Raw genomic sequence first — 21353 nt, forward strand, 5'->3', positions numbered from 1 at the left:
TGACCCTGTCTTGATAACCATGCATTGTGGGTGTGACTATTTTGCCTCGTCATCAGCATTCATATCTATACAAACAATGTGTTGAATTGTTTACAAAGGCACAACATTTGCTACAAGAGCACAACATTCTCCATAGATATACTTTATTTTGTTCTAAAAGGGCAAAGGACATGTGCCCAGGGGCCTCACAGGACCATGATCCAGCACTGGGGACATTTGTTATGTTTCATCCCTCACTTATTCACGCTTTCCCTTTAATTTGTCATCCATCTGTATTTACCAGTATAAACTTATAAAATATAAAATTGTACAGTATCGAATGGACTTAAGAAAGTTGTAGAAATACTGCACGACAATACATGTAAAAGTCCTGCATTCAAAAAATTAAAAATGTTACTTGTTTAAAAAAATAACAGCTAAATATATATAAAGCACCAAAAATACAACATTTACTAAATTACCCCTAATCGAGTATTGCATTATTAGATCTATTTTGTATTATCATATTGATGCCCTCACATTTAAGCAGCATTTTAATGTAACTGGTGAGTGGTGGTTGCAGCTTTACACCATCCGGTTTTTCAAGTCAGTTACGTTTCTAAAATTAGTCAGTAATCGGAATGTAGTTATGTTTCTTTCATCTTATCTCGAATACTATCTATATATCTTTCACACAAAAAACAACCGTATATAATATTTTTTCTAACTTATGTTCAGTATAAAGAAAACCAGGATGTTTATGCATCAATAAGCAACGTCAGTGCTACTTTCTCACTTCCACGGTGTCAAGCAGGTCGCTCAGAACGAAGCCGGAAGTTGTATTTATTTCCTTTCAACATAAAACCATTGCGGGTGTACCTAGATTAAACTGAGACTGTAATTGATTAGAATCGTATTCATACAAAACGTATCGTATGAAGAAAGTGTAATTGTTGTATCCACATCTGTTACAAATGTATAAATCCTACATACCAAACAGATTACTTATTATACACCTTTATTGTGAAGGTGAAATAGTTCAACTTCCGGTACTGTTGTTGTGGCTTCCACGTAACTTTATGGAGTTGAACGTCACCGATGCTGCTTGAGCACAGATGAGCTACTGCGTCCCGAGTAGAACGACGGAGCTAGCTAACAGTGTACAGCTAGCAAACCTCCCCTCTTCTTAGAAGAAGGAAGCACCGTCCTTGGACATACGTATATACAGTCTAAGGAGAATCCCGTCTGTGATAACAATGAAGAGGCGGATACACGTTAGTGTTATGCTAGTTTATTCGCTAGTCTCGTTTTTCTGTTTGTGCTCTGCGTTTTATCTTCCGGGTTTAGCCCCAGTGAGTTTTTGTGAAGACGCCAAAGGCGGCGAAGATTGCCAGGTATGTTGAATTCACGAGACCGACCGTTTGTCTGTAATGTAGCGTTATTGCATTTTTATACTGTAGCTGTAATTTGCATATTCATTGAAATTTGTTATCCTCCTTAATCTTGCTAGCTAGCCAAACCTCTTTTTAGGCCCAGTCTATTACCTGACACCAGGAGCCCTGATTCAACTAACGAATTATGATAGAAAACAACTCTCCACAGCTCTGCTTACGTTACCTCCCAAGGCTAGTTTGGAGTGACCAAGACAACGATGGGCAACCTCAACCTGTCAGCTTTGGGCCTGTGTAAACCAGTTTAACTACCAAAAATACACTGAGAGACAAACTGCTTTTCCTTCCTTACAGACAGTGATTCAGCTGTTTGTAAATCGCTTGGACTCTGTGGAGTCAGTCCTGCCTTATGAGTATGATGTGTAAGTAACAGTTCTTTTCTCCTTCATGCCATTTGAGACATTTTTGGACGTATGTTTTCCAGCTCAATGACATCTTCTCTCTGTGTGACCATCTATGACATTTTTAAAGGTTTGACTTTTGCAAAGATGCCCAGGAGAAGAGGCCTTCTGAGAACCTTGGACAGGTGCTGTTTGGTGAACGAATTGAGTCTTCACCATACAAGGTGGGTGATAACCAGAAAATCTAAGCCTGTGTGGTGTTTTCATATAAGTTTTGTTTCATGTATTATATTAATGCAACATGACTCTCATTTGCCTTTTAACAGATCAACTTCAAACAAGATGTGAAATGCCAGGCGGTGTGCTCCAAAACCTACAAGAAAGACAATAAGGAAGATGCAACCAAACTGGAATTTCTTAAGATGGGAATGCAGCTGAACTACCAGCACCACTGGTTTGTAAATGTCATACTGCATTGTAATTTCAGTCGTTACTTCACATGAGTTATGTAAAGTAGGGTTGGGTTTGTTTGAAAGATGGACGACAACAGATGAAGCTAACCGATGCAAGCGCAGGCTTTATTTATCAAGAAGATTGTTTAGGTAAACCAATTTATTTTTTTTTCCCAGGATCATTGACAACATGCCGGTGACATGGTGCTATGATGTGGAAGATGGTCAGAAGTACTGTAACCCAGGCTTCCCCGTTGGCTGCCTCGTTACAATAGATGGCCGAGCTAAAGATGCTTGTGTTATCAATGTGAGTTCTGCTTTCTGTCTTTGAACGTGTGTACTCTACTCAACATATTTAGTAAGTTTGAGATAATTGTTCTCCTGCTTTCTGACGGGATGTTTTATTTTGTGAAGGGTTGTGCCTGAAAGATATAGATAATAATATGATGTTGCTCTTTGACAACTAATCACATAATGTAATCATTTCAAAATTCTATTTTTCATAATAATATACATCATTTTGCTGAGTTTAGTGAGTATTTATAGAGCATATTAGCTTATTATGTTAAAAGAATACAAAATAAATCCTTTATTCACAATTAACATTTTGTCATTTTGTCTCAAACTGTATTTAATGTTTTGAATAGTACAATTACAGTATAGAAGATACCGAACAACATACAGATGTTTGTTTACAAATCTATCCTCGAGGAATTTGAGCACTTGATATTGAATAACATTTTTTTATTCTCAGTCCGAGTTCAACAAGAAGAACACATTTTACGTCTTCAACCATGTGGACATCAAGATCACTTACCACAGCGGAGCAGAAGAAGGATGGAGAGGGGCCCGGCTGGTTGCTGCCACTCTGGAGCCAAAGAGGTAATTGCGATTGGTTTAATATGATGTGAACATATTTTGATTTATGTCTAATCTACCTCACCGTTCAAAATCAACACTAGATATGTTAATAATTTAACATGAGGGATTTTCTGTGTTTTGTGCACAACAGCATCAAACAAACAGATGAAAAAAATCCAAATTGTGAAGGAGGCAGCCCAATGGAGGTCCCTGGGCCGTTTGATAGTGATGTGTCGATAGTTTACACCTACTCTGTCACATTTGAGGTAGGCCTCCAAACTACATGCCCAATTGTACTATAACTAATATATAACAATTTCTATGTGGCTATTTTTTGTCTGTGATGGTTTTTTGCAACTTTTATACTTCATTTTACAGGAAAACAATTCCATCAAGTGGGCCTCTAGGTGGGACTACATCCTTGTCTCCATGCCTCACACCAACATCCAATGGTTTAGGTATGAAGATATTTTTCACATTGTGCAGCACAGAAAACATGCCGGGTCTCGCTGCTTGTTACTTCATGCTATAGTATGTCTTTGTGTGTTTGTCCAGCATCATGAACTCCTTGGTCATTGTCCTCTTCCTGTCTGGCATGGTGGCCATGATCATGCTGAGAACCCTGCACAAGGACATTGCCAGATACAACCAGGTGGACCAGGTAACGGCATTGTAGAACTCTCTCTTCCAGATGTGTATGTGAAGCACTAGCATACAAGTGATTTCTGGAAGATGCAGCTGTTAGTTTTTTCAGGGTACAATTAGAATTTAATTTGTTCTTGTCCTGTTCTGTCAACATGCAAATTAAGTATTCAAAGTAGATGGAACACGTTCTGTGAAAACAGTGCAGCCTTGTTTCTAGCTAATGAGCGGACATCATTGAGGCTACGCTAGTGGGCTTTAGTGGGACACTTAATGCCTGTATTGTACATGTTATTCCACAGTGGATAATGACATTATTAGCTGTTAGCTGACTCATTTAACTCACAAATATCAGAGGTTGAGGTTTTCACCTGGCAGTAAGTGTGTGTTTACTGCTCATCTTGATCACAGTTACAATGATGTAATCCTGCAGGGTGAGATACCGCCCATCACACTGGGTGCACGGTACCCAGAATTATGAATATTTTGTTACATTTCACAGGCAGACTTGATAAAGCTTCCAACGACCAAGGAAATATCCTCTATTATCTACGTAAGCTTATCGAAGGCTGTTTTCAACAGAACATTTTGTGTTTTATTAAATGAGGTGTTTGGGTGTGTGATTGCAGTAAACCGGTACATTAGAACACAATGTAAAATATGGTGCGAATACTTTTTCATGTGAAACTGTAAAAAGAACGGGTCTTATACTAATGAATTGACGGAGCAGTTTTTCACACTACATTTTACATCTTTTGGTAAACTAAGTTTTCGGTCTTCACCTTGGTTTTCCTTGCTAACAGGTGAGGTAGTAATCACTGCTTGGTGGTGGGTTAACCTTTTAAACTTTTATCATTTGTAAATGTTGAGTCCTCCCTTGATTGTGACTGCCACTGTATTGCTCTCTGCCTCCCTTCCCAGGAGGACGCGCAGGAGGAGTCCGGGTGGAAGCAGGTGCACGGCGATGTGTTCCGCCCCCCCAGGAAAGGCATGTTGTTGTCTGTGTTCCTCGGACAGGGCACCCAGATCTTCATCATGACCTTCATCACTCTCTGTAAGGACTGTTTTACATCAGGCTGTATTATGTAACGCCGGTTATAATTAGTTTCCTTCTGATGAATGTCTCATTGTCAATTTCAATTTTCCTTTTGTGTTCACCGACATAAAGGACATAAAGGAGTGGCACCAGTGTCGCATTCTTTCCACACATGCACCTGTTACAGCAATGTATTTATTATTACAGTCAGTATTACACTAATATGATGCATTGTTGTATTCAGTCGGGTTAGTTAAAATAAATACATTATTAAAACAGAGTGCATGTGGAAACTGAATTTAAATATATTTTGTGGAACTTTGAGACAACCAGCTGAGTTTGAACTTGCACCATCTTCCAAAACATACGCTGTGTGTGTGTGTGTGTGTGTGTGTGTGAGTTTTATTTTACCGTCTACAGCCAAGGAGGCAGTAGAACAAGTCCAAATGTTTCCAACGAAGAAGTTCAAAACAAGGTCGAAGGCCCATCTGTTGGAGCCTCTGCAATATATTAAACTACATTATCAACCAAGAAGTTCCAGTACTTCATTTACAATGGTTCTGTCTGAATGAGTGCACTGATGACTGTTTCCCCACTTCAGTCCTGGCCTGTCTGGGTTTCCTGTCCCCGGCGAACAGAGGGGCGCTCATGACCTGTGCTGTGGTCCTCTGGGTTCTGCTGGGCACGCCCGCTGGCTACGTGTCTGCGCGCCTTTACAAAAGTAAGAGTCCAGGGAAACCGGTGTCGCAAAATTTCACGAGTTGCTGCCGTCGGTGTGATCTTTCTCATCGTGATATCCTCATCCGTCTCCGTTTCTGCTCTCAGCTTTTGGAGGTGAAAAGTGGAAGACAAACGTCTTGCTGACAGCACTCTTGTGCCCAGGGTAAAGTTAACTTGTCTCATCTTTGTACTTCGTTTATGTTGCGCTGTATATGCTCTTATTTTGTCTTGGACACCACTTTTGTCATTCTAACATGCACTATCTTTCTCTGTGTTATTGTCGGTCGGCCATCTCTCTTCCCTAGTATTGTGTTTGCAGACTTCTTTCTGATGAACCTGATCCTGTGGGTGGAGGGTTCCTCAGCAGCAATCCCCTTTGGCACTCTGGTGGCCATTTTGGCTCTGTGGTTTGGAATCTCTGTGCCCCTGACCTTCATTGGTGCCTACTTTGGATTCAAGAAATCTGTGAGTTAAGCCTCCGAGTTGATCAAATTGTGTAGCTTGAACTTAATGATTACGGATGAAATCTGTGCGTGTGCTTTAGAGTTTGTAATCTTTCTCACGCTCTTTGTGTTCCTTTGCAGGCAATTGAGCAACCGGTGCGAACAAACCAAATCCCCCGCCAAATTCCTGAGCAGTCTTTCTTTACTAAGCCTATTCCTGGTATCGTAATGGGGGGCATCCTGCCCTTTGGCTGCATCTTCATCCAACTCTTCTTCATTCTCAACAGCATTTGGTAAGAAGACAGGAATGATGTCTTTCCTGATTGGCCAGTAGTTTCTGTTTTCAACAGCTCGCACTCTTGCAGCAAGTTTGGCTTGTTGACGCACGTTGTCTTTTAGGTCTCATCAGATGTACTACATGTTCGGGTTCCTGTTCCTGGTTTTCATTATTCTACTCATCACATGCTCTGAGGCCACAATTCTGCTCTGCTACTTCCACCTATGTGCTGAGGTACTTGATATATCTGACCTAATGACAGTCCAACAGTACAATAAATTCACTGTTAATAGTGCATGTTTGTCATATCATTGTCCTACTTGTAAGTAACTCAACTAAAGTATCTTCCTCTTGATCTTGCTTCTGAATATATTAGTTATTAGACAGCCCAGATTACATTTTATGTAAACATGTCTGAACAGGGTCATTTCAGTTGACGTGTCATCTTTTGTCATGCGTGTCCAGGACTACCACTGGTGGTGGCGTTCCTTCCTGACCAGCGGCTTCACAGCAGTCTATCTGTTCGTCTACGCTGTGCACTACTTCTTCTCCAAGCTGCAAATAGTTGGAGCTGCCAGCACCATCCTCTACTTTGGATACACCATGATTATGGTCCTCATCTTCTTCCTCTTCACAGGTGGGGCTTTGAGATGCATGTCGTGAGCTCTTTAAGCAGCCGCAACCACTTCCTGCATTTCTTGACATGTTGCAATGATACCTAGATATCGGATCGTAATTTAATTTACTTGTGTGTTCGACGTGTATGCAAATAGTTAACCTTACCACTGAGCAAGTTTTAATCCTTACTTGCATGCCATCACAAAGGTGTGTATCGTTTGTAGGCGTGATAGTCATTGTTTGCTCAGTGACAATTTAACTGGAATGTGAAGATTCAGGACCGTCATCCTGTTCCTATGACATAAAACACCAAGAAGCAGTCCGCACTATTGTGCATTACTTCTTCTCTTGTCACTTAGTTAAAGCCAAGCCTTTTTATTTCTGTGCTGGCAGTACAGAAGCACCGTGTCAAACGAAGTTGAAGAGCATTCGTTTGCAAGGATCTTATTTGAACATTTTAATTTAATGAAAATCAGAGCGACTGTGGGAAATTAGACCAGAATGTTGGAAGTCCCTCTTGGTCAGATCCAGTGTTGCAGACTTATTTGGGTCAATCTTACAGTCTGTGATTTGCTGTTTGACAAGCCAGAGCCTAGCCGGAGCTTCTTCTTTTTTTTCTGTAGATCAAAAGATACAGGCACCACTTTTGCTCGTTGCCATGGATGATAATGAGTCTATATGCTCTTCAGGATTCCTGACCATTGCTGAATTTCTCTGTGCTTGCACTCAAAATCCAGCCGTGCGACTCGAGGTCGTGCAGATGGATGTACCGCGCAAGTAGTGAGAGTAGGGGCGTGTGCAGAAAAAGGATAACAGGCCGAGATAACAGCCTAGACTTTACGACGCCCAGAAACCTTCTGCTCCCCGTGATGTCAGATGATGACGACGACATGTTTTTCTGGTGTTGTACTGTCACTAGGCAAGATAACAGCTAGCCTGTAGCCCTGCTTGTCACTGCAGTGCTGCTTGACACTATCTCGAGACGGAGCTGTAAGTAGCAAGGGGACGAGATGTCAAAAGATTACCACTAAGAAATAATCCCAGGATTCAAGGAAAAGATTATCAGTTTTCCCTCCTTGCGTTCAGTTTTGATCTAAATAATCCTAATCTCTCTCATTCTTTTTGTCTGTCTTTTTCACCTCATCCCAACTTTGATCACAACTTAATTCGGGTTTGGGCTGCTTGGCCCCTGTTGAGCTGTCAGACAGGACTTTTATACCCACTTGAGTTGATCCAGGATTTTGACCAATCTGGCTTCTCAACATTGGGGGAGAGTGTGCTCTCTCCCTGACAAAATGAAGTGCTGGTGGTTTTTTGCGTTCTTGGGGAGATTGCAGTCTTAACTGTCAAAAGTTTTTTTTTTTTTTTGTTTTTTTTTTTGTTTTTTTTTCTTCCAAGCTTTTCGTAGATGGAGTCTACAATTTTACACTTTGGTTAGTTTTTGTGTCTGTGCTCCTGAAGTGCATACATTTCAGGACCTAGTGGCCTTTTATTAATGTTGTGCTTTCTTATATTTGAAAAGATTTCAATGACAGCTAGTCTTGGGTGTTTCAAGTTCGTTTTTTGTGTTATTTTATATCGTTTGTAATAGCGTTTATCAAATAATTTCTCTAACCTTTCTTTTCCTCTCAGGTACTATTGGCTTCTTCGCCTGCTTCTGGTTTGTAAATAAGATCTACAGTGTGGTCAAGGTGGACTAGAGGACCGAGGGAAACACTGACTCCTTCCTGTCGCAGTGCTGGCCTCCTCGGGGCTGGCTGGGTGATAAAGTGGTCTGAATGGCCCTGAACTGAAACCATCACTTATCAGAGAAAAGACCCGAAGAGCAGAGCCCCGTCCTCTTTTGTGCTTTAAACTTCCGTTGCTATTCTTTTCTTTTTTTTAATATATATATAATTTTGTCTTCACTGTTGAACAGTAATATTTTCAGTGGCACCTTGAAAATCAGTGTGGGTTCCAATGATCTATCTATCTTTCATAGTGAGCGGTTTTTTTTTTTGGGGGGTTTAACGAGAAAAGCAGGGGGAAAATGATTTGAATTTTCTAAAGAAAGTAAAATGTTCTGTATTTTTGCTTTTCTATTCCCTTTTTGGCTAAATGTTTTGTTTTTCATTACCTGTAATGTAATGCTAAAAATGTGTGTACATATACTGTATAGGAAGAGTGAGCGGGAGAATGAACTTAAAGATTGTCATCTGTAGGAGTTTCTTTTCTTTCTTTTGTAAGGTGAAGATGGGGCTTTACATCCTTAAATATCAGCCTGTAATGTAGTTCAGAAATGATATATAAAACACTGACATTACTATGATACATGTCCATTCTCTTGTGTTTGATGGCTACATTTAAGTTTGCATAGCGTACACTTGGTTGAGAAGCACATCTGTGTCATAGAAGTATATGCTACATCTACAGTATGTTGCACGTGAAGGACCACCTCTCAATGACATGCCTGATTTGTTTGGCTACCGGAGAGATTCTCACGTAGTTATCATAATGCAGTTCATGATTTTACTGATTAAGTACAGATGTACCCTTTTAGATTTTAATAAGCAGTTTGGTGACTTATAACTACGTAATACACTGCTGCCTTTTGGTTCTAGCAGTGGGGAGTCATCACTGAAGGTGATAACTTTTTTTACAAATAAATGCAATCGATTCCAAAATGAAGGCCACATGTTTTTCTTTTTTCTTTGAGCGACTAGAATGCATGCATGAACATTTTGCACACAATTAATCACACTCTTTGCTTTGTGTGTACGGACATAATGCTATGGGGTTCAGTGCATATCATTTAATCAGAAGAGAGGTGAATGAAGAAAAGAGAAGTGTTTATTATAACAGATGTGTGATTATAAAGTTTTGACAGAAAGTCTTTGGTGCTTCGACTCTACAGGGAGGTTTATAATCGAGCAGCAAGATTCATCCACCCATGGAGTCCAGAGGAGGGAATGGCAGGATGTATGAATAATAAACTACAGTTATGAGCATCCAAACGTATAGTCTTCCTGACTGAACTTTCACGAGAGCCTCGTCGGCACTTTTAACATTTCCAGCTGAATGTTGAGATTTCTTTTTTGATCCGACTTTTAAAACTTTTGCGTGTACCACAAATGCACAAAACCTTTAATTAAGAACCGTATGTTTGAACCTAATTTCATTTTTGGCCAGTTTTTGAAAAGTGCTGTACGGGTTTGCTTTTATTTAGCTCAGGATTCAAAAGTGTCCAGCATGTGATTTAGATTTCTAAAGCCAGGCATTGGAGGATGGGGGCGAGGGAGAACACCTGTGGTAAACTTAGTCTTAAAGAAGTGTTTCATACGAAAAACAGATATGCCAAAATGAAAATAAAACGTTACACATTTTACAATAAGTTCACCTTTATTAAACAACAGAACACTTTTGATGTTGGATAAGATAACCAGAAATAATACAAAAGCACGATAAAAATCACAAAATGATGTTTTAAAGCACTTAAAAACATTATTTTCTCTAATTTGACAATAAACTTTATTACATACTGTACTGTACCCCTTCGTCTTTTAGCAACACTAAGACAAACTTATTATACAAGTTTGATTGTCATCTATAATAATACTGTAGTATGGATTTCTACAGTGACCCTTTCAGTAAACTAAGGCTCAAATCAAAGCCAGTCAGGTCCGATAAGTTGTGAGTGGTTTCTAAGAAAACTATCATAGTCTTATTATAATAATAACAACAACACAATGAGAGCGTCCTGGCTCATTACTCAAATTATTTTTTTCCTCTTTCTCAAAAGGCTACAAAAACTTGACAAACTTGGGACTTGACACACTTTTCAAATAATGCACATGTTGTAATGCACCTATGACATCCTTTGGAAACACATCATCTACCCAACAACTTTCTCTGAGATGAGTCATTGCAAGCGTATGCCACTTACATAAGTACTCATCCTCTTTAATTAAGCACACAGGGTTTTTTTCCATTACAAATACTGCACCAGGAGGTAACTTTACAAATCTACATGTGATCAGTGGAATATGAGAACTCTGTTACATAAGATCTTCCGGCATGCAGCCTACGTTAAATTACTGGTGCAAGAAGTCCACTGGAGTAGTGTTTTTTTTTAACTCTTTTTTTATCATACCTTGCTCTCTATGCTCTGTATTCTCTCAATAAAAATACTGAGCTTCCTCAAAGAAAGGCAGACACTGAAAAGACAGCAACTACTGAGTACAAATAGACAGTGGCACACTGCAGCAAGATGCAGAATTTCCACCTTGAGAGTTAAAGGAAACTAAGAGGCTAAGACAATGTGGCACCAGATCACTATTCTACTCAGTTACTCAAAAGAGACCTAGAACAGTTACCGCGACCGGGACGTAAACACACATATGTTCGCTTGCTCTTCAAAGATTCAAAAAACCGAGACTACACACTGTTCCACAAGCATATACCCTGAGTTCATTAGTCGCAGGCGAAGCTTGCGGTAACACAAGGACAGTACATCATGTGCCCTCAGGCAGGATCACACAGAGTTTATAGGAGACATAAGTTGTTGTGCAGATACTGCAGATCAATGCTTTATCTGAGACATCTATGGCCCATGATTAGGGCAAATCACTTTGATCCAACATAATCATTTGTCTAGTTGAAAAAAACAAAAACAAAACATTTACATTAGGTTGAGATTAATCTAAATGCCCAGTTTATGTCAAATTAACTAGTACAATAATTGCATACATTTAAAATACTAAAAATGATTTGTAGAGACGAAACATAATGCAACTATAAAATACAAAAATAACAGCTGCCTACATTGTGACCTATCTGACACTTTTAAACTGGCTCCAAAAATTGTGTTTCTCAAAATTTGACTCAATGAAAATAACGTAATAGTCACACGGACAGTTATTATTCAATCATCAGGGACAGTTATTAACATGTTGGTGATCAACTAGATATACCACTATTTCTAATGCCAGCAACTTCAGAATGAATGACCCTGTTGTCAAGGAGGCATATTAGTTTATGTGTGAACACACTCTGTGATGTACACGGTCCATCCGATGGATCCTCGAGACAGTTTATGTGCTTCGTCTGCTGTGGACTGTGAGTTCCCTCTCAGAGCTGACGCTGGTGGAGGTCGTCTCTTTGCGGCTGTCCCTCGACTTCCTCTCAAAAGTGGGCGAGGAGGACGTCGTGCACTCCTCCCAAGTCCGCAGAGGGAAGACTCGGGCAGTCAGACTGGGCAGGTGAGAGTGGCCGCCGAAACGTCCCTCTGTAGTTGTGAAGCAGCTCTCCACGGCAGAGCTCTGGCTGGGACGGCCCTGTTTGCAGAACAGCCCGCAGAGCAGCGCGAGGAATTCCTTCCTCACACTGCGGTGCATGTAACCATAAATGTACGGGTGGAGGCAGCACTGCAAAAAGAAGAGCACCAGGGCAAGGGAGGAGAGCCATGGGGGTACAGCTGCTCTGGCACTCATAGATATAGTATTAAGTATGCTGTAAGGCCCCATGCTGAGGATATATGAGGCCATTATCACAAAAACTACACGAGCTGCCTTGCAGTGGTAGTGGAAACGTCTGTGCCTAACTCGAACAGGGTATCCCCTGTTTGAGTAGGGGCCATCAGGTGGACTGGCCTGCTGGGGCTGGGGCTGTGGTTGTGGTTGTGGTTGTGGTTGTGGTTGTGGTTGTGGCTGCGGTTGCGGTTGGGGCTGCGGTTGGCGCTGTGGACTGCTCGGTCCCTGTGGCCAGGGCTGGGAGTAGGACCGTGTCTGTATGGGGTGCACGAGCGCGTTTTGCCTCCGAGCCGCTCTGAACACCATCCAGTAGCATCCGAGCATGATGAGCACAGGCAGCCAGAAGGAGAAGGTGGACACCACAACAGAGTAGGACAGGCTAGAGGACCACACCACTGAGCACACGTTGTGACGCCGGTCAAAGTCAATGGCCCCCCAGCCGAAAAGGGGAGGCGTGCTCTGCAGGAAACTGAGCACCCAGGTGCAGATGATCAGGTTAGTGCCCAGGTGAGGGGTCATGCGGGTGGGATAGGACAGAGGGTGGATGATGGCCAGGTAGCGATCCACAGAGACAACGATAATGGTGTTGACCCCAGCAAATGCAAAAAGGTGCATGAGCACCACCAGAGCCTGGCACATTCGGGCATCCAGGGGCCACACACCTGGCACGGTGGCTGCAATGGCAAAGGGCATGACTAATATGGTCTGGAGCAGGTCTGCCAAGAGGAGGTTGAGGACAAATCGATTGGCCACGTGAAGGAGCTGGGGCTTCCTCTGGAACACCAGCAGCACCACCACATTCCCGAACAAGGACACGCACACTATGACAGATATGAGCACCATCTTAACCACGCTGTTCACCATGGAGGACCACACCAAGTTTCGATTAGAGCCGGTGAAACCAGGCTCCCAGGGAGCATCAGTGAAATTTGTGCCCATATCGGGCGCCTGAGAGCTTGGCATTGTCTGCACGTGTGGCCTCTCACATCCAGCAGCGTGTTGACATGAAGTCAGGTTAGTCCCATCTTGATCAGCAGAATGTCAGGAGAGAAAAAAACAGCCGTGGTTCGCTTTTCCACGGTGCAACAATAATAAACCGATGTAGCTGCTCCTCCGTTTCCAGTGCTTTCAGGTGCAAAATTCAACAAGCATCTGTATTTATTCTCACATCTCACGTAAACATGCCACATCATCCATTACACGTGAAAACAGTCCAGCAGACTCATCCATAAGGCTCAGCCTGTAATGCTGTGGATGATTAACACCGATTTGTTGCTCATCGTGATCAGTGATGAATCCCTTCACCCACCGAACAGGCCCTATTCTTCTTGCAGCCCACATCTGCAGAGAGGAAAAATGGAATTTGTCTGGCGACAAATAAATGCCGCCGTTCAAGCGGTCAGCATCCACCGACGATGTTCAGACAGCGGCAGATATCACGGATTGCTAATCCTTAAATGGTGTATAATACCTTGAAATTATCTTTGCGCGAGGACGCTCACTCCGCCGCGCTCGGTTTTCATCGTTTCGCTCCCATTTGCGCCTCGGCTCCAGTCAATGGCAGCGCGCCTCCACGGCTCAGCCGACATACGCTCCGTGTGTCGTCGCCCAGCGGGGGTCTCTCATCCAGACGAGCATATCTTTCCTTTCGCTGCTGCTTTCGGATTTCAGTGCGGATCAAACATTTATTTATTATTTTTTGTATCAGCTTTGATTCCTCCTCAACAGTCTTAGGCTACTTACGGTCGGGTCTTGTCTCCGAGGTGTCATGAGAAAAAAAAAAAACACCTGCACTGAAAGCTCCCCCCCGAGTTTGTCACCGACCCCCCATCCATCCGCTGTTTCCCTTTTTTGTTGTGAGTGTGCAAGTGCGTTTCACGATGCTGTCTGACACGTTTTTTTATACACGCTGGAATCACAAGATACAACCGTTATACCATTTTTCATTGTCTTAAATCTTTAATTTTCTTTTTGTCTTATAAATTATAATAAAAAAAACGATCAAATGATGGTTGAACAGGTTACTATTCGTTCCTTTCAGCAACATGTAACCACGGTCCTATTTATAGGGATCATTATAGAAATCAGTTCACAAGAAATGTCTGTCTTTTTACAAGAAAAAAAGGCAGATTTTCCATTTTGCCAAGTATCTCAGCCAGTCTCACAGATCTCCTTAGTAACAAGTGATTCAATTAGTGGCTGTTTATGTGATCTTTACATAATTGGATGGCTGTCAGGGGAGAACAAAATAAGACTAAAGTCGACCTCCATTGCATCTCTGCAGAGCACCAAGCACGAAAGGTTTGGAATTATAATATTTTATGTTTGCATCAGTATTTTAACATCTTGTTGGCACATTTATTACGTGGTGACATATTTTTTGTATAGCTTAACTTATGTCACTAAGAACAATCAAAACTATAATACAAACTAGATGGTTTTCAGCATTTTGAAAGAGCCCTGAAACACCATAATTCCAATTGGCTCATTTAATCCTTTGGTAATATCACAGCACTAATATTTAGTTGCAACACTATCTCACCGCAAGGTCCAATTACTCAGCTTTTGATTATGTCATCATATATTCACTGGCAGATGTATCTTCACTACCAAGACTTGTCGATGTTCAAATTTCCATTCCTTGGCTTCAAATGCTGAGCTTCAGAATCCATTCTTGACTTTGGAAACATCATTTGACAAAAATGTCCTCACTAGGTCTGCTCTGGTGCTATCAGTCACATCACTTGATCTTCATCGGCTATTTTCACGCTGATTTCTTCTGTCTTTCTGCGCCACCTCAGATCAGGTCTCCCGTCTTTTCTCCCGAGGATTCATACAGACAGAAAAGGATAGAATTACATACCTGTTTTAGTTATGCACTGGTTTACCTGACCTATAGTGTTACACCAATCTCAATGTTTTAGCTTAAACTCCATATTTGCTATTATACTCAATACACAACCTTTTAAGAAACACGTGGCGTAAAGCTAATTATATATTTGCCCAAACAAGCAACTTTCATATCTTTATTTACAGATTTTTAAAAAGGGAATGAACTGCATGTATTCAGTTAACTCCTTCAGGCATCATTATACAACCTCTGACAGGATGAAGCTGAAAACTAGACCTTGATTCGTTCTAAATATAGCAGAGACATAAATAGGAGCCCATTGCACCAAGCTCAAATATATTCACATGAAACTTCCAACATTTCTGTTAACACAAATGAGCTTTCACATTTAATATTTATGAATATGTGGATAGCTCATTCTCGATCAAATAACCACAACCTTTCTCCGATGAATGCTTGTATGTAAGCCACCTCTTTTTATAGCTGGAAATATAAAAAAAATTGCATCAACATTTCAGCCTTTCTAGTAAAAAGACTTCATTAAGATGCACAAAAAACAGAAGCAGTACGACATACTACGTTGTGCAATCCAATTAGTCTGTATCTTACGTGGCCTACTAATCAACGCTCGTAATTAGCCATTTTATTTCAAGCCTTTGCTCTAACCGAGCTATCAAAAAGCCCTTTGATGTGAATCTCGAGCACCCTGTGTTTTAGATTTAGATTGCAAATGAAATGCTGGTGACTGCAAAGGGATGGGGCGATGTTTCCCTGTTCTTTTGTTGAGTGGACTGTGGTTCAAAGGCAGACCCACAGGCCTGCTGCCTCATAGGACTATTAGACTGTTAATACAGTGTGAATGTTCAATGTGGCACCAGGTGCCCATGTCTCCGTCTCTACCTCTGTCATGTGGTTTCTCTCTCATTCGCTGTCACTCACTGACACCTATGGGCCAATACAATCAAACACACAATGGGCAAGGACTGCAAGCTCACAATTTTTTCTCTTTTTTTTCTTTCTATCTCTCTATTTTCAATTTAGTTTATCTTTCAGTTAACAGGAGCTTTACTGGCATGACTTTAAATGTACAATTTTGGCAAATGAATAAAGTCTATTGATGCAATGAGGAGAAAAGGAGAAACTATACATTATAGATTTATTTAAGACCCATATTCATTTAAACCTTGCAGTGCTGACATAGTTTCCTTTTTCTAACTTCAAAACAAATCTGAAAATATATCTCTAGCTGTTTATCCTCCATAATTTGGCACACATGTTCGCAAGTGTGCATTTTGAATTTGCTGATTTTTGGCCACTATGAAGCAGAAAAGACAGAAAGCATGTATATAAAAAAGGGCCTATATGCTCACACTGCCTAAAAATGACCTGCTCCTGTGAGAGGAACATCTAGGTCTTTACCCTGCTCTTTCCTTCATCACTAACACTGTGCAGCAGTTTGGATTAAAAAGAATAATAATAAAAAGAAGAAGCAGAAAGAGCTTTTAGGCTTTTTTTTTAGCTAGCTAGCTTCCTGCCCAGCACTAGACAATATTACTCAGTGCACGGTAAACACAGCAGCTACTATCCAGCAAGCTTAGGAGCCGGATATTTTTTGACAGAGCAGGTGACAGAGACAAAAGCAGAGCTCAAAGGTGCGTAAATGTTGAACTCCAAACTAATGCTAACGTTGGTTTGTGACCGCTGCATTTGAAAGTACTGGAAATTGTTTGCTAGCATGTTAGCCATTTTGAATTCTTAGCATTTTGTGATTTTTGGCCACTGTGGAGCAGAGAAACTAACAAGCTGAGAGTTACACAGCCCTGACACATTGTCAAATAAAAACATGTTGTGACTGATTGGTAAGCAAACAATTGTATGTTGGCCATACAAATCACCTGATCATGAGAAACAATATGTTCCTTCTATTTTCTTATCATCTGCTGGTAGCTATCTGCCTGGATGCCTTGGCGGGAAAAGAAGACTTAACGTTAGCCTCTGACAAGATAAAGACAAAGATACCTCAGGAGTTGATGGAGACTAAAACAGAGCTATGGTTAGCGTTATATGGTAAGTTAATGTTACACTGACATTTGTGAAGTGGCCAGAAACATGACTCCAAATGTTGCTCCATGAGTGCTAGATGTGAAAGTATTGTTTGCTAACATTATTCATTTTAATCGTTTGCTTTATTCAATTGTTGGCCACTAGAGAGAAGAGTATGGCCGGTGTGTTAGCAAGCACTTGTCTATTGGACACTGCCTCTAAGAAATAAAGTACACTTGCTAAATGTTCTTTCTTACCACACCAACACTTTCAGTCTGCTGCTGTTGACTGGTTACTATCTGTCAGCTCGTTTTTATGTTGTCTGCCCTCTGGTGGCCAAAACAAGACTCATGCAGCTTTAATTGTTTTGTTAAAGTCAAGTTGAGCTTGAGTGGATGATGCATTATGTCAGGAAAACCACTACCATGTACCCAGACAACACCCAGCATTGTTGCAGGTGAGAAAGGGCCTTAACGCCGTCTGTTTCTCTATTAGCATGCATGATGTTTAGCCATTGCTGCGAAACCAAGCCACAACATTCAAAATGTGATAATAGAAATGAGAGCAAACATACCCCAAACATTAATTAACCTGAAGTTGAATTGGAAATGCATCATATGTATGTATATACAGTATAAAATTTATACATGTAAATCCCTCACACACGTATGCACATATATTGCATTCTGTGCATTGAATTTACGGTATCATTGCACCGCTCTTCTCTCTCTTGGCCGATTCAGATGCAATATTCAGATGCATTTGTTGTTACTCTTTCAATTTTTAAACACAGCAGGACACCGACCTGCTCTTCACAGCTTCAGTTAAGTTTTGGTATTTTTTTCTAGTCACTTAATTTTTTCCTTTGGAAAGCCATGTTTTAAAATTGACTTTACCAATTTGGCCACAGAATGACCTGCCTTACAAGATTGATTGAATGTAGTAGGACAACATTGTATATAGAAAATTGGATTGAAGTTTGATTTTTTTTTTTCTGACTGCATGAGGAGTCCTGCGTGGATTTCCAGTCGGGCCCCACATGGCCGTGTCAAACTGACGAGATGAGCTAATGGTGAAGTTGAGGTAAGTGAAGGTGGTGTTGCCTTCAATAGGGAAATCAAAGCTACATTCCTAAAACCAGGGTTGCTTTTGAAATACCATTTATTGTCCGTATTTATTGAAAATCCTGAAAGTTTCTGATTATCGGTCAATAAAATAATCACAGTTACACAGAAAATGCCAACAGGTTTTTATTAAAGTTGACATTGACGTAGAGTTTTTACTTATATTGTCACATAATATTGGTGTTCACCATCACTGTGTTCCCACACGTACTAATATATATTTCTTAATGCTGTGAATTGACTGTAGAAAATAAGGTAAATATTACAATTCATAATGTGTAGTGGAGTATGTATTTTGGTTTATAGAATATGGCACTGCCAGCAAACCAAGACCTTACTACATACTTTAATCAATAAATACTGTGCTCATTTTAAGTGTGTGATCCGTTTTGTGTGACACATTTTAAGCGTGTTTTCCGCTGATCTACCAGCTTGGGACCTGGTAAGAAAAATCTTTTACCATAGTTGTTGTGGAAACAAAATTAGTAGCATATTTGGTTATGCTGTGGTACAAAGACATTCTTAGCTATGATAGGTAAGCATTTAGGTGATTAGAGCTGTTAAAGTGGACACATTCTTCCTCCGCTCTTATTCAGAGCCCAATAGAGGATGAATACAGGACGGTTTGAATGCAGGAATGTGCTCAATTAACATACTCTAATTGTGTAATTGAAATTACGAGACTCTTATAGTTCATACAATGCAACGCGACTTGTTGTAGGCGCAATGGATGTCGGTATATTCCCCGGGCGTGGAAGTGCGTGAGGCATGGGGACAAACGTAAACTAAAACACATGCATGCACACACACATATGATAAAGCATGGTTGTAGTGGGCAACTGCAAAGAGAAATCTCTGTAAACAAACAGATGACAAAAAGATTGCAAGCAACCATCACAGCACTGCTCTCTAAATCGAGCCTTTCATTTTATTGCACAATAGCAGTTGTCTCCGAAGCCCAAACAGTTTAGAAGTAATTACTAGTGTTTTCCCCTGAAGGTGATTATTTGCCACACTTGGTAGCCATTGTCACCGGCCGGGCACCACACTCATCAGCCCTACAAAGGGGAGAAGTGCTCGATTGATGATGAGCCCTCTGTGGCTCGAGGAGAATTTAAAAGTACTTGTATGAGGCTCTTTCAGGAGATTAACTTGCAATAAGGGCTACCTGCCATGGACACATTCCCTGTATTCATGGTGCCGGCACAAAGACTTTTTTAAGAGGGGCACAGCTGCATGAAAGCAAATGGTGAATGGGGATAATAGTCACAAAAGACAACAAACCTCAAGTGTAAAGAAATAAAGTGTTTTTTTAAGATGGGAGGCTTCCATTCAAAGCCATTCCTTCTTTTGACCATTGAGGATCCGGCCACTCCACCACCCAAGGCCCCAATCTAATTATTTTAGGACAAGACATGTTATGGTGCAAAGTGGCAAAGAGAGAGCACTCCGGACCAAAGTGCACTTTAATTCAATCATTCTATTCCCTTCAAATGGACGTCACACACTAGTGAACTGGCACAATCGGGAGTCTCCTGCCAAGGTCTCGGGGCCCTTTTAGCCGAGGTAAATAACACATAAATCCCATGCACTTGTAGGTATGAGTAAATGTTGAGGTAGGTATGAGTGGATGTCTTATTTCCTGGCGTATTTTGCAATAGAACACAAAGGTGTAAGAAGGTTTGGGTTTATTTCTTTATCGGGAAATTGTAGAAATCTTCAAAGGCAGATTAAACCGCAGCCACAGGGGCCCAGATCCGATTCCATTCATTAAGCAGAGAGAGAGAGAGAGAGAGAGAGAGCGAGAGACTGCATGTGTCCTCGCTTGCCTAAATGTGAAAATTACTCATGCCATTATTTCAGATGAGAAAGTGGGAACTGAATGGATTTGCTTTAATATAACAGACATGGGATACCACATACAGAGAGACAGAGGGAGGGCCAGACGTCTTTGCTCTTGCTCACAGAGTGGAAAGACCCTGACAGGTGTGCTTTTGTATGCGTATGTCTATGTGAGGTTGAGGCAGATTGTGTGTGTGTGTGCATGTGTGTGTGTGTGTGTGCGTGTGCGCTTGCGGACGTGAATAAACACAGACGTGAGGTGTGTATGTGTGTGCGTCTGTGAGCGCGTTGAGCCTCTCCACGTTGCGCTGCCACTCCCTGGTTAAGAGAGCGGCCTTCTCACTTCTTCTTGGTCTGGTCTTGTAGCAGAACACGTTTTAATGCAGACCTTCATTAGACTAACTGATCCTGAGATGGAGAGAGAGAGAGAGAAAGTTTGAGAATGTGTTCAGTGAAAATTGAGTGGTAGCTGATGGAGAAACTAGAATTTAATTAGCCGTTAAAGTAAGTAACTTCATTCTTAACCACCATTTCGGTGGCCTCTCTTGTCTGGATTAGTTCCAAACTGTGCGGGAAAGTTGTCCATCCCAAGTTGCTCCTCGGATTTTGGGTAAGAACATTTTATTCTGCTTTTACATTTGAAAAAAAAGAAGAAAAAAAAGTCTATAATGTTATATCGGGCAAGCTATATCTAAAATGTTTGTGTGATGCAAGGGCTTGCAATTATAAAAATGTCTGTGTCGCCAAGCACGCTTGCATGCCAGCTCACGCCTCTTCAGAAACTTGTGTGTGAGGAAGCATCGGTTCTTTAATTTTGACGTCAGTGCCACGGTCAATGAGGTAAATGACACTCAGAGGTCAGAGGTCACCTCACCTAATTTAGTGATCAGGGATCAGAGTTCAGGGAGTAATCCCAAAGCCGAATGTGCATAACCTCTTTGTTGATGACCTATTGTTAGAAATGTTAGGCATAAGCTATATGTTGACAAGCTACCGTTTCTCCATAATATGGAGATACATTGCTCAAGACAAAGGAAAAAATTGTTTTCTGTATAGACTTAGGTTTTATTATGGCGACTGGAGACTGCTGCAGTTTTATATTTGACCACTAGATGTCAGGATTTGCCTAGTAACAGTGCACTACCCCCCCATCCTTCACCAACACC

The 21353-nt window shown here is 41.1% G+C and overlaps 2 protein-coding genes across 3 annotated transcripts; one reads left to right on the forward strand and one right to left on the reverse strand.

The window, feature by feature from the left end:
• The first annotated feature begins 1055 nt into the window (after nt 1-1055).
• tm9sf5 (transmembrane 9 superfamily protein member 5) lies at nt 1056-9487 on the forward strand. Of its 2 annotated transcripts, XM_031862826.1 has the most exons (18): nt 1056-1373; nt 1725-1792; nt 1902-1995; nt 2098-2225; nt 2401-2530; nt 2978-3105; nt 3236-3350; nt 3463-3542; nt 3640-3745; nt 4229-4279; nt 4648-4780; nt 5364-5483; nt 5588-5645; nt 5788-5947; nt 6067-6218; nt 6325-6436; nt 6668-6839; nt 8453-9487. In XM_031862826.1, exons 1-18 carry the CDS (start codon nt 1236-1238, stop codon nt 8518-8520), a joined length of 2013 nt encoding a protein of 670 aa, XP_031718686.1. In that variant the 5' UTR covers nt 1056-1235; the 3' UTR covers nt 8521-9487. The 2 variants fall into 2 exon arrangements, with proteins under 2 accessions (XP_031718686.1, XP_031718687.1); XM_031862827.1 differs by lacking the exon at nt 4229-4279 and having other exon boundaries at nt 1057-1373.
• A 707-nt stretch (nt 9488-10194) lies between these two features.
• Nucleotides 10195-14125, reverse strand: gpr101 (G protein-coupled receptor 101). Its single transcript, XM_031862828.1, has one exon. It carries the CDS (start codon nt 13288-13290, stop codon nt 11890-11892), a length of 1401 nt encoding a protein of 466 aa, XP_031718688.1. The 5' UTR covers nt 13291-14125; the 3' UTR covers nt 10195-11889.
• Between the last annotated feature and the right edge of the window lie 7228 nt (nt 14126-21353).

Source organism: Anarrhichthys ocellatus, unplaced genomic scaffold (genome assembly GCF_004355925.1).
Source record: "Anarrhichthys ocellatus isolate YVR2014 unplaced genomic scaffold, GSC_Weel_1.0 scaffold27, whole genome shotgun sequence".
Lineage (NCBI taxonomy): Eukaryota > Metazoa > Chordata > Actinopteri > Perciformes > Anarhichadidae > Anarrhichthys > Anarrhichthys ocellatus.